This window comes from Coregonus clupeaformis, chromosome 21, assembly GCF_020615455.1.
Source record: "Coregonus clupeaformis isolate EN_2021a chromosome 21, ASM2061545v1, whole genome shotgun sequence".
NCBI lineage: Eukaryota > Metazoa > Chordata > Actinopteri > Salmoniformes > Salmonidae > Coregonus > Coregonus clupeaformis.
Genome location: NC_059212.1, coordinates 35,871,807 through 35,885,865, shown reverse-complemented (window position 1 = coordinate 35,885,865; position 14,059 = coordinate 35,871,807). Strand labels below are relative to the sequence as shown.

General features: G+C 44.5%; 1 protein-coding gene across 1 annotated transcript in view; it reads left to right on the top strand.

The window, feature by feature from the left end:
• The window catches only part of LOC121535350 (arf-GAP with GTPase, ANK repeat and PH domain-containing protein 3), a 217,761-nt gene that overhangs the window by 197,883 nt on the left and 5,819 nt on the right, over positions 1-14,059 (top strand). Inside the window, exons 14-16 of the mRNA XM_041842343.2 lie at positions 1,190-1,344; positions 1,967-2,057; positions 2,273-2,495. Coding sequence (XP_041698277.1) covers positions 1,190-1,344; positions 1,967-2,057; positions 2,273-2,495 — 469 coding nt within the window. The remainder of the gene's footprint in view (positions 1-1,189; positions 1,345-1,966; positions 2,058-2,272; positions 2,496-14,059) is intronic.

Below are 14,059 nucleotides of genomic sequence, written 5' to 3'. Positions count from 1 at the left end.
CTTTCCCCCTGAAGAGGAGACCCTCCACTAGAGGATTGGGATTTATATAATCCCAGAACCAAATCCAAATCAGCTAAATCAGGTTCTGGGACCGGATGTATAGACAGAAGAACTAGTGAGTCCATGCCCCCCAATCTCCAGTGTCTACAAAAAAAAAGCTCAGTATTGAGTCCTTCATAACCCCAGCACACACAAGCCCATTTTACATACAACCTCAGCTTTTACCAGGGCTTGGAATCCCATGTTTCTAAAATTCTGACCTGTTTATACTAGACTGTGAACTCCTGGGTTGCCTCTGTTTAGGACATCACATCTGGGTATGCAAAGAGAGGGCTGATGACTAGTCTCCTCCCCAGTCCCTGGCTGGAGGCAGGGAAACATGCTTTATGCAAATGAGCCCGCTATATTTGCTTGGCCATAATTAGGTAATTACAAATCATTTGTCTATGAGATCAAGCATGTGCCGAGGACTAGAAGATTTACATCAGTCATTTCCTACTATATCATCATCGTCTTAATGAATGACCTGTGAACGGGGGAGGCATTATGACATGTGTTATAGCATATGTTGTGTCAAAGCCCTTGCCCAGGCAGATGACAGGTGACATTTCCATAAAGCCTGCTTCTTCATGAACAGTGTATTACAAATGAATTACAATACCTGCAGCCATTTTATAATGTGTAGGGCCTAATCAGAGGAAAGAAGAACGGTTTCTTATTGGGAATTTAAACAACAGAAAAATAATGCTGTATAGATGGAGGGAAATAGGGGCTAGTAAGAGGCCAGTAGAATAAATACACGGGTATTTTGAGTAAACTGTGTTGGAATCTGTTGTTTTGAATTCATAGTGATGGCTATTATTTTCAAGAGTACACAATCAGTGTCGAGTAGCTACTGTAAGGGTACCCTGATACTGGTTCCAGTGAGTATCACTACGATAAGTTGCTTGGATAAAAGTGTCTGCTAAATAGCATTTATTATATTTATTAGTAGGCCATTTTTATAGATGGCAAACGATCAATTACAGAAGAAATGTATGAAAATGTCAGTTTACAGTCTTTTACCTTTGTCCAACAATACCCAAGCTGTTTCGAAAATTAAATACAAGTAATTTGAATTTCATTTCCTCTGCCATTGATTTGAAATTGCCATATTTCACCATGTCCGTGTGATTGTTCTGTTTTCCAGAGTCGGAGGAGTCGTTTGAGTTCACCATAGTGTCTCTGACGGGCCAGATGTGGCACTTTGAAGCGTCTACGTTTGAGGAGAGAGAGCTGTGGGTCACCGCCATTGAGAGCCAGATCTTTGCCAGCCTGCAGTCCTGTGAGAGCATGAAGAACAAGGTGGGCATGAGAGACAGTGAGGAAGGAGACAGTGGGTCTGTCCGGTCATGATTAGTTTAGGCCCAAGGGTTTTTCATGACCAAGTTACTTGACCAGGAAAGTCTCTGGTTGCTAATCAGTATGTGTGAATGCAAAATTCTCTCTGGGCTCTTCTCCTCTCTCCCCCCTCGCCCCCCTCCCTCTCTCTGAGCTGCCATGTGTTGGGCTGTGTCAGACAGGTGCAGTGCAGTGTGGGGGAGCTCTTATTAGAGCTGACAGACTTCAGAGATGGGAACACGGCCTGTGTCAGAACACAGGGGAGGAGGCGCAACGCAACACTGACTCATTTTCATCTAATACTTTGTCTGTTCTCTCTCTCTCTTTCCCTCTCTCTCCCTCCCTCCCTCCCGCCTCTCCCTTTCTTCTGTATCCCCCTCTCTCTCTCTCTCTCCCTCTCTGTCTTTACCTCCCCCTCTTTCAGTGATCACCCGTCCTTCAAAGCCTCCAGTCCTCCTCCCTCTCTTCCCTTCTGTTGTTGTTGTGTGATGTGTATCCAGCTGAAATCCTCCCTCCTCTATTCTCTCACTGTAAAGTCATGATGCCTCACACACAGAGTCCCTCTCTCCTCTCTGCTCTCCTGCAGTCTCGGTTAGGCAGCCAAAGTGACGCGGCGTCCATTCAGTCCATAAGGAACGTGAGAGGGAACAGCTTCTGTGTGGACTGTGATGCAGCCAGTGAGTACAGTACCTTGTTAACATCATCAGAGCTATATGTCAATGATTCCCAAGATGTTAAGTGCCAGGTACTGTACACTACATGACAAAGAGAGCATAGATGATAAGCAGACTTGGGATGTTTGTACAATGCTGTAAGTCTCGCTCACTGTTTTCTCCTTTCTCCTCTCTCTTTTTCTCCCTCATCCTCCTGTTTTCTCCTCCTCCTCTCCCAGACCCTGACTGGGCCAGTCTGAACCTGGGGGCTCTGATCTGTATAGAGTGTTCAGGGATCCACAGGAACCTGGGGACCCACCTGTCAAGGGTGAGGTCTCTGGACCTGGATGACTGGCCTGTGGAGCTCAGCATGGTGCTGATGGCTATAGGCAACACCATGGCCAACAGTGTCTGGGAGGGGGGCCTGGAGGGGTACACCAAGGTGGGCGCTGACAGCACCAGGTCAGTACCCCACATCTGTCTGTTTGGTGTGGGTTTCTTTGTGTGTCTGTACTGTATGTCTACCGGTCTACAGGTCTATTCATCTGTCTTCTGGTTTACTGGTCAGTACCCCTCATATGTTTGTCTGTCTGTCCACATGAATAATGGTAAGTGTGAGTGTGTGACATCACTTTGCACATACCTGCTAAATGCCCCTGACCAGCACCAAGTAAACCAAGGTCTGGTCCCCTCTTCTCTCTCCCAAGTGAGGGTTGTTTGTCTCTGGGTGACAGTTGAGGCCCACCGTGTCTCTCTGACTAATGACCCTGTGTGTGGATGAGCAGGTAATTAAGGAGCCCATTATGGTGTTAGAGCCCACCCCAGGGGCCGAGCCCCAGGACCCATCAAGGTCCTGTCACACATCCATCACACAGGGCCCGGCTGCCATCACTCTCTGTCCAACTGTAGAAGACCGGTCTGTAGTTTCTGTATTGTTGGTGACCTACATTAAGAGAAGATGTAAAGATATACTACTCAAGTGCTAAACGGCTTGGTTTTTCATCTGTTGGTCTCATTGTTACCATTTATTGTACTGCAGTCACTGAGATTGAATAGGCATTTTAAATGACTGATTTTCAGAGGAAAGCAGCATTTCTTAATATCTCATAGATAATCGTTGATCAATGATTATTAAAATGCAGGTATCTATTTGTTGGTAGAGATCTGGACAAAAGAGGAATAATTGTTTTATCAGAAATCCCATGAAGAACGAGGATGCCATTATCTCGGCCCTGCTCCTATATCACCACAAAGCATCTATTGTGCAAATTTAGGAGACAAAAAGGTGAATGAATATATTATCTTGATTCTGATCCAAACCATATAAATCTTACTTTGTTGTCTCGTCTATAGAGATTGAACATTAAGATTAAACTTCAAGATTGTTCTATATCTATGGTTTCATCATCATAATCTTCCCTTGGACTTGAAGTGGTTCTGATGTTAACTGTGTCCCTGTGGTGACATGGAGCAGCTTTATGATGGAACCCAGGCAGCTGGTGTAGCGTTCCCACCCCACCTCCTACTAAACATTAGTGACACATAATTTAAATGACTCAGTAACTAGGCTACCTGAAGATGAGCCTCACATCTGATTGAATGTCTCCTGCAACACTAGTTCTGCCCGCTCGCTCCTCAGCTTTTTGAAATGTTAACTTAAAAGCCATTCATCCACAAGATTGGTTTACAGATTTAGAAATTCTTATGTGAAAGACGAATGTACAGATTTGCGTTATAGTCAATATCAACAATTGTCAGTACTCATCATGTAGGCTAGTTTTGTGGTGGGACCAATACATTTTGTATTTTTGATCAGACTTCTCCAGTGCCATCAACAGCATTCAGAGGTAGTTTAGATGTATCACCCAATAATTTGATTAATATATATATTTTTTTATATATTGGTATGCCATAAATGGTGTGTGTACATCAATAGATCATGATGACATACATTTCTCCTGGGCCATAAATCTCAAGAAATACAGTGCTGGGATCTTTCTCCAGTCAGCATATTGGAGGGGAGTTGTTCCTTTAATTAGTGTCTGCCGGTCGGCATGTTCTCCACACCACCTCTAATTGTCTGGCATGCACGTGAGAGGAAACACTTTATACACACACACACACTCCTCAGAGAAAACACTACAGACACACACTCCCACACTCGTGAGAGAAAACACTACCGACTATTTTGACGGGGAAGGAAGAGGGGGAATCCACCACACACCTCCCCCACCTCACCCCTCCTCCCCTGTGTCTCATTTGGGGAGGAAGATGTCCGGGAGCGTGGACGGATGTGGAAGGCTATCCCTCACCGGCGCTGTCCACTTTACTGTCACCCCTCTGTGGGTTGGAGCGCCATGCGGCGCCCTCGGCCACGGCCAGGTAATAGCTCTGCTCTGACGACCAGAGGAGAGGAGAGAGAGGAGACAAGCCCTCCTCCTCCTTCACTTTGTTTCAGAAATAATTTGCTGCTCCCACATGCCGCCTGCAGGGGCCGCGCGGTAATAAAAATGAATCACATCACTAACCTCTCCAAACCTGTGCCCTCATTTTAACTCCCTCTTTCTCGGACGGACACAGTGTCTGGGATAATGGATGTAGCATCCCTCTTTCTCATCCCTTGTTCTCAGCTGTTTTTAGAATTACGACCACAGTGTGTATGGCAGAGAGGCTGTAGTTTAGCCTTCTCTTGGATCAAGCTAAGCCATAATGAGCCTCTCTCCCCCCGGAACACCATAGTTCTCAAATCACAGACCGCAGAGCCTGTCCGGATACTCACAGGTTAGCATCAACCGCCAAGCGGCCACTCTCCAACTCTCCAAAGAGGCTTTAGAATAGCTGGCCTTGCCAGGAGCTCTGGTGGAGGTAGGGTAATTAATTTAGACAAATGAATGAGCGGAGCGGGGGTCTCCCGTCCAGTCCAGCACGGTGCCACGACGGTCTCTCCAAATTAAACCCACAGGTCACTGATTAGCCCCGCCCGCCGGGGAGACGATTCACCACTAATTACCCAACATGCCACTGGGTTTCAGCACCAGCAAGGTAGATGGGGGAAGTTAACTAATATAGGGCCAACTGAAGCAGGTTGCTGTAGCAGGCAATTTATATAATTGAAATGATCTCTTATAGAATTCCATATAAATGAAAGAAAAGAATGAAGTATTATTTCTACAACAGATATACACTTTTTGGCATTTTGTCTCAATCCATCTGCTTCAAGGAATAATAATTTGTGTGAGCTGGACTGGATTGAATGAGAATCATTTTGCACACAATGGTGTTTGTTGTAAGTGGATGGGTGCAGGTGTGGTGTACGTGTCATTGTCCCAGAGCTTTGTTGGAGAGGACAGGGGCAGTAGGGGTTAACAGCGAGAGCGTTTAAGGGTGTTAGTCTTTGCTGGCACAAAAACACAGCCACTCCATCATGGGGACGGTGACAACCTCATTAATGTCACAATATATTCAACTCATCCTGCCCTGCCTGCCGCTAGCCCAGGGCTAACAGATGCTCCTCTACTGGCCTCTCAATAGAACGACTGGCCAAACCACTCAACCAGACTGCTCAACCCCAACAAAACAACAGTTTCATTCTAGAACCAAACTATAGAACCATAATCTCTGAGCCAACATTATATATGCATGAGTGAAGAAATATCGGTTTTATCCTAGATAAATAGATAGATAGATAGATAGATAGATAGATAGATAGATAGATGTTTAGCCTCAGCCCAAACTGTGTCGTCATTACCAGCTGTTGTCTTAGCTCTCTCAAATTACACCTTGATTGCTTTATGCCTCTCTCCCTTGTTAATATGGTTAGCTTATTGTTGTTTCGGTTATTTCTAATTGTACTATTTCACTGTAGATCCCCCAGCCCAGCTAAACCTGCCTTAGATAGCCCCTTTGTCCCACCCCACATACACGCGGAGACCGACTCAATTGGTGCCTCCAGTGATGCTATCTCTTTCATTGTTACCCAACGCTTAGGTTTACCTCCACTTTACTCATATCCTTCCATATCCTTGTCTGTACATAATGCCCTGAATCTTTTCTACAACGCCTGGAAATCTGCCCCCTTTATTCTATGTACCCAACGCACTAGAAGACCAGTTCTTAAAGCCTTTAGCCGTATCCTTATTCTAGTCCTCCTCTGTTCCTCTGGTGATGTAGAGGCTAACCCAGGCCCTGCAGCCCTCAGTATCACTCCTACTCCCCAGGCGCTATCATTTGCTGACTTCTGTAATCGCAAAAGTCTTGGTTTCTTGCACGTAAATATCAGAAGTCTACTTCCTAAGTTTGAGTTATTCACTGCGTTAGCACACTCCGCCAACCCTGATGTTCTAGCAGTGTCTGAATCCTGGCTTAGGAAGGCCACCAAAAATTCTGAAATTTCCATCCCCAACTATAACATTTTCCGTCTAGATAGAACTGCCAAAGGGGGTGGAGTTGCAATCTACTGTAGAGATAGCCTGCAGAGCTCTATCATACTATCCAGGTCTGTGCCCAAACAGTTTGAGCTTCTACTTCTAAAAATCCATCTTTCCAGAAATAAGTCTCTCACTGTTGCCGCTTGCTACAGACCCCCCTCAGCCCCCAGCTGTGCCCTGGATACCATATGTGAATTGATTGCCCCCCATTTATCCTCAGAGTTCGTACTGCTTGGTGACCTAAATTGGGATATGCTTAACACCCCGGCCATCCTACAATCCAAACTAGATGCCCTCAATCTCACACAAATTATCAACGAACCTACCAGGTACAACCCTACATCCATAAACATGGGGACCCTCATAGATATCATCCTGACTAACTTACCCTCTAAATACACCTCCGCTGTCTTCAACCAGGATCTCAGCGATCACTGCCTTATTGCCTGCGTCCGTAACGGGTCCGCGGTCAAACGACCACCCCTCATCACTGTCAAACGCTCCCTAAAACACTTTAGCGAGCAGGCCTTCCTAATTGACCTGGCCCAGGTATCCTGGATGGATATAGATCTCATTCCGTCAGTAGAGGATGCCTGGTTGTTCTTTAAAAGTAATTTCCTCTCAATCTTAAATAAACATGCCCCATTCAAAAAATACAGAACTAAGAACAGATATAGCCCCTGGTTCTCCTCAGACTTGACTGCCCTTGACCAGCACAAAAACATCCTGTGGCGTACTGCATTAGCATCAAATAGCCCCCGCGATATGCAACTTTTCAGGGAAGTTAGGAACCAATATACACAAGCAGTCAGGAAAGCAAAGGCTAACTTTTTCAAACAGAAATGTGCATCCTGTAGCACTAACTCCAAAAAGTTTTGGGACACTGTAAAGTCCATGGAGAATAAGAGCACTTCCTCCCAGCTGCCCACTGCACTGAGGCTAGGAAACACTATCACCACCGATAAATCTACAATAATCGAGAATTTCAACAAGCATTTTGCTACGGCTGGCCATGCTTTCCACCTGGCTACCACTACCCCGGCCACCAACTCTGCACCCTCCGCTGCAACTTGCCCATGCCCCCCGCTTCTCCTTCACACAAATTCAGACAGCTGATGTTCTGAAAGATCTGCAAAATCTGGACCCTACAAATCAGATGGGCTAGACAATCTGGACCCTTTCTTTTCTAAAACTAGCCGCCAAATTGTCGCAACCCCCTATTACTAGCCTGTTCAACCTCTCTTTCGTAACGTCTGAGATCCCCAGAGATTGAAAGCTGCCGCGGTCATCCCCCTCTTCAAAGGGGTGACACTCTAGATCCAAACTGTTACAGACCTATATAAATCCTGCCCTGCCTTTCGAAAGTATTTGAAAGCCAAGTTAACAAACAGATCACCAACCATTTGAATCCCACCGTACCTTCTCCGCTATGCAATCCGGTTTCGAGCTGGTCATGGGTGCACTTCAGCCACGCTCAAGGTCCTAAACGATATTATAACCGCGATCGATAATAGACAGTACTGTGCAGCCGTCTTCATCGACCTGGCCAAGGCTTTCGACTCTGTCAACCACCGCATTCTTATTGGCAGACTAAATAGCCTTGGTTTCTCAAATGACTGCCTCGCCTGGTTCACCAACTACTTCTCAGATAGAGTTCAATGTGTCAAATCGGAGGGCCTGTTGTCTGGACCTATGGCAGTCTCTATGGGGGTGCCACAGGGTTCAATTCTTGGGCCGACTCTTTTCTCCGTGTATATCAATGATGTCGCTCTTGCTGCTGGTGACACTCAGATCCACCTCTACGCAGACGACACCATTTTGTATACATCTGGCCCTTCATTGGACACTGTGTTAACAAACCTCCAAACGAGCTTCAATGCCATACAACACTCCTTCAGTAGCCTCCAACTGCTCTTAAACACTAGTAAAACTAAATGCATGCTCTTCAATCGAACGCTGCTGGCACCCGCCCACCCGACTAGAATCACCACTCTCGACGGGTCTGACCTAGAGTATGTGGACAACTACAAATACCTAGGTGTCTGGTTAGACTGTAAACTCTCCTTCCAGACTCACATTAAGAATCTCCAATCCAAAGTTAAATCTAGAATCGGCTTCCTATTTCGCAACAAAGCCTCCTTCACTCATGCTGCCAAACATGCCCTCGTAAAACTGACTATCCTACCGATCCTTGACTTCGGCGATGTCATTTACAAAATAGCCTCCAACACTCTACTCAGCAAATTGGATGTAGTCTATCACAGTGCCATCCGTTTTGTCTCCAAAGCCCCCATACACTACCCACCACTGTGACCTGTACGCTCTTGTTGGCTGGTCCTCACTACATGTTCGTCGTCAAACCCACTGGCTCCAGGCCATCTATAAATCACTGCTAGGCAAATCCCCGCCTTATCTTAGCTCATTGGTCACCATAGCAGCACCCACCCGTAGTCTGCGCTCCAGCAGGTATATCTCACTGGTCATTCCCAAAGCCAACACCTCCTTTGGCCGCCATTCCTTCCAGTTCTCTGCTGCCAATGACTGGAACGAATTGCAAAAATCTCTGAAGCTGGAGACTCTTATCTCCCTCACTAACTTTAAGCATCAGTTGTCAGAGCACCTTACCGATCACTGCACATGTACACAGCCCATCTGAAATTAGCCCACCCAACTACCTCATCCATATATTGTTATTTATTTTGCTCTTTTGCACCCCAGTATCTCTATTTGCACATAATCTCTTGCACATCTAGCATTCCAGTGTTAATACTAATTGTAATTATTTTGCACTATAGCCTATTTATTGCCTTACCTCCATAACTTGCTACATTTGCACACACTGTATATATATTTTCTGTTGTATTTTATGACCTTATGTTTTTTTTACCCCATATTACCTGGTTAAATAAAGGTGAAATAAAATAAAATAAAATAGATAGATAGATAGATAGATAGATAGATAGATAGATAGATAGATAGATAGATAGATAGATAGATAGATAGATAGATGTTTCTTATGTAGTTGTTATTCTTGGTTGAGGACAGTGCTTGACTTAGACTGAAATAGGTGCCGGTACTCATTTCGAAGCCGCTGTTGTTTATATTTAGGTGCAGGAGCGATACTTTTGAGCTAATATTCTATAAGAGGAACAGGAGCTCAAGCAGTAGACCATTTGAGGTGCCGGTACGCCGCTCCGGTGAGCTCCTGCCCAAGTCTAGCACTGGTTGAGGATAACGTCTAAACTGTACCCCTTTTGTTGACTGTAGGGAGTCTTATTTAGGAGTTCTACTGTTGACATTTACTGGGTTGTTCTCTCATTTCTCGCTCCTAGCAACCTTTGAAGCTCTGGGGCCCTGCTTTCTGTCCATTGTGGGTGATTCTTTTTTTTGCGCTTTCATTTTCCTCACTTTCTGCCCCATTCACCCAGCTTTCTCTCTCTCAATTCAATTCAAAGGGCTTTCTTTATTGGCATGGAAAACATGTTTAAATTGTCAAAGCAAGTGGAATAGATAATAAACAAAAGTGAAATAAACAATCAGAAATGAACAGTAAACATTACACTCCCAAAGGTTTCAAAAGAATATAGACATTTCAAATGTTATTTTATGGCTATGTACAGTGTTGTAACAATGTGCAAATACAGTGCACCCCGTAGTTATTGGAACAGTGTACAAGCATTTTTTCCTCCTTTGGCTCTTTACTCCAAAAGTTTGGATTTGAATAATGATAATGATGAGTGAGAAAGTTACAGACGCACAAATATCATACCCCCAATATATGCTAACCTCTCACCATTACAATAACAGGGGAGGTTAGCATTTTTGGGGGAGGGGTTTGATATTTGTGCATCTGTAACTTTCTCACTCGTCATTATTCACGATTCATTCAGGATTATCCGTTATCATGGCATCTACATTAATGTAGAAGTGTTTAGAAACATATTCAGTTCTTATTTACAATAAAAGTGACTCTAAAATGACACTGTTGTCCCGTGAGGCTAAGTTGGTAGAGTATGGCGCTTGCAATGCCAGGGTTGTGGGTTCGATTCCCCACGGGGGACCAGTACAAAGTACAAAACATTTATGCACTCACTACTGTAAATCACTCTGGATAAGAGCGTCTGCTAAATGACTAAAATGTAATTGTGCAATGCATTATTTACCATTCATTTCTACTGGGAACAAAATAATCTGAAACGCAACCAAAACAAACAGCAAGTGCATCCAACAAATTTGTAGAGTCACAAGCTTGATGTAGTCATTGCGCGCTATGAATATGGGACCAAATACTAAACTGTTTACTACTTTAATACACATATAAGGGAATTTGTCCCAATACTTTTGCTCCCCTAAAATGGGGAGACTATGTACAAAAAGTGCAGTAATTTCTAAACGGTTCACCTGGTATGGATTAAAATACCCTCAAATTAAAGCTGACAGTCTCACAGTCATTGTTAGATTTAGAATCCAAACTTTTTAAGTATAGAGCCAAAAGAAGAAAAAAGGGAAAATAAATCGACAGATAAATATAGTTTGTATTTACAATGGTGTTTGTGGTTCACTGGTTGCCCTTTTCTTGTGGCAACAGGTCACAAATATTGCTGCTGTGATGGCACACTGTGCTATTTCACCTAATAAATATGGGAGTTTATCAAAATTGGACTTGTTGTCGAATTATTTGTGGCTCTGTGTAATCTGAGGGAAATATGTGTCTCTAATATGGTGATACTTTTGGCAGAAGGTTAGGAAGTGCAGCTCAGTTTCTACCTCATGTTGTGGGCAGTGTGCAGATAGCCTATCTTCTCTCAAGAGCCAGGTCTGCCTACAGCGGCCTCTCTCAATAGTAAGGCTATGTTCACTGAGTCTGTACATAGTCAAAGCTTTCCTTAATTTTGGGTCACAGTGGTCAGGTATTCTGCCACTGTGTACTCTTTGTTTAGGGCCAAATAGCATTCCTCTCTCTCGCTCTTTCTCTCTCTCAATATGTGTAAGTGAAACTGCCGGCTGTTGCATGGGAATTGCTCCTATACAGGCCGCCCCCTCCCACTGTGAGGGGTGTTTAGATTGCTAGTCCCCCCCTCCACCACTCCTTCTCTCTCTGTGCATCTATTTGATGTGAATGTTGAGGAGCAGGGAGGGGGGGGTAATGGTGGGACGGACATCCTGATTCCTCCCTTAATGTGTGGACCAATCAATGGCACCTTTATTAGAGGAGGCCTGGATTGGTCATTCTCTGGTCTTGCCTATTCACTGACACTTTACTCAATGCTACAATGGTCCCGCCCCATCTGTCTCAGTCTCTCTTTCCCCCAATAAATCCCTATTTGGCTTTGTCTTTGGAGCTTGACTAATTATCCTTGTTTGTTCCCCTTTATGTGGATCCAGTCATGTGTTGTTGACTCCGTGGGCTGGGTTGAGGAGAATTATTCCGCCATTTGCCACTTAATTAAGTGGAGGTAAGAATCCTTTGCTCAGCTCAGGAACTAAACAAGCAGAATCTAACAGCCTATTTTTCCGTGTTCTTTGATCTTATGAGAGACCCTCTGTGACTTACATTTACATTTTAGTCATTTAGCAGATGCTCTTATCCAGAGCGACTTACAGTTAGTGAATACATATTTTATTTTTATTTTTTTATACTGGCCCCCAGTGGGAATCGAACCCACAACCCTGGCGTTGCAAACGCCATGCTCTATCAACTGAGCTACATCCCTGCCGGCCATTCCCTCCCCTACCCTGGACGACGCTGGGCCAATTGTGCGCCACCCATTAGACTCCCGGTCGCAGCCGGCTGCGACAGAGCCTGGATTCGAACCAGGATCTCTAGTGGCACAGTTAGCACTGCGATGCAGTGCCTTAGACCACTGCGCCACTCAGGAGTACAGACTAAATTTTTTAAACAAAGGTCAGCTATAAGGTAAATAAATTATCATCACTGCACACAGATATAACACTGAATGACGGGGGAAATTCATGCTGCAGCAAGCACTAATGCTTTATCGTTTATAGAGACAAAATCAGAGGTTTTCATTGAGGTCTTTGCTCTCACTCTCTTTTCTGCAAGTGCCCTCTGTCCCCTAAGCAACAGAGGAATTTGGTGCAAGTATTTGCGCAAGGGTGGGGAAAGCAGTGTGTGTGTGTGTGTCAAAGGTAACCATCGGCTTGATTTCCTGAATATCATGTCCTGCTGAGAAAGTTCACTCTCTATCTCCTCTCTTTTTTCCTCTCTTTCTCCCCCTCTTTTCTCCTCTCGCTTTGACATGCTAAATCTGCTGATTTTATTTTTCTTCCTCCTGCGGAGAGGAAGTGTCCTTTTCAAGGGTCTCGGCTTTCCCCCTGACTGACTAAACCCTACCTCTGTTTGGATTGTTGTTCTATTTCAAACAAAAGATGGAGGCGGGATTACCATTTCACTTCCTTTCACACTCTACCTTTCAAGTGGTGTAGCAGCTGAGGAATTTGAGTCCCCACCACTGGCCTGGCTGGCTGCTTTCCATTTTCTTAAACAGAACTCTTTAAAGTACTAGTGTGGATGCATTTGGACCTGAAGGACTGGGATTTAGGTCTTTTTGGAAATATGTTAGGCTGATTTTGTGGCTTCAAGCCTTGTATTAACAAAGAGGATATAGGATCAGTTTAGCCTTTTAGATCATAATGAACAAGATTGTACAGGGCAGGACCTAATCCCAGATCAGCCCTCGTACTTTGAGACTGCTTTGTGAATACGGGCCCTTGCCTCCTTTCTGCGACGTTGACATCTTCTTAATGGTTCTCAGCCTTTTTGTTTCATGTAATGGCGCTAACTTTCTGCCTCATTTAGCTCATGTCAATTCACTGTGCTCTCCTCCCCCGATCTGGGATCCCATTCATTCAGTGGGTTAGCTCTCTGAAGCAAACTTTGACCAACCACCCTGTTCGACTTCATCACAAATTCCTAATTTACCCAAACAAAATCTGGTAGTATATTTGTTCAGACAATTACCCAAAATCGATCAGATATTCATTAACTTTTCACACATACTTGATCTTCAGCCTCAGAAAAGGTCTGGGGAATGTTTTTAAAAAGCCTTGGTTCCTGTGGTGCAAAGTGGAAACCAGGGGGGTGGGGGGGGGCTGTCAGCCTCCTACCCAGAGCAATCCACTGGTTCTGGGTTCCCATTGATCTTCTAACAGCCTTGTCCATACATAATGACAGACTAGGGTTTGATGGAGGGCTTACACCGCTCCAATCTCCTGCCATTAGGGTTACATTGTTGCTTTCATAGCACCCCCATCCTTAAGAAAATATAATTTTTCCGTTATTGAATGTAGCACTGAGCTAATTTGAAGAATTGCGTAAGAACTTCTAGTAACACTTAAACCGTTGAGGTATAATGCTTTATAACTTATAGCCTAAGCATGTATGCAGGCTTTAAGTGAAGTGTTAATGAACCCTGCAGTCAACATAAAACAATTTCCATTCTGCCAGTGCAATTAGCAATCCTTTAATGAGTAAATGACAGTGAGAGAGTTCAGGGTGACTGTTTTATCTGCCAGGCTGAGTGGCTTTAGCAGTTCATCAAATTCTGTGTGGATGCTGACAAAGGCAGCTGTATGGTG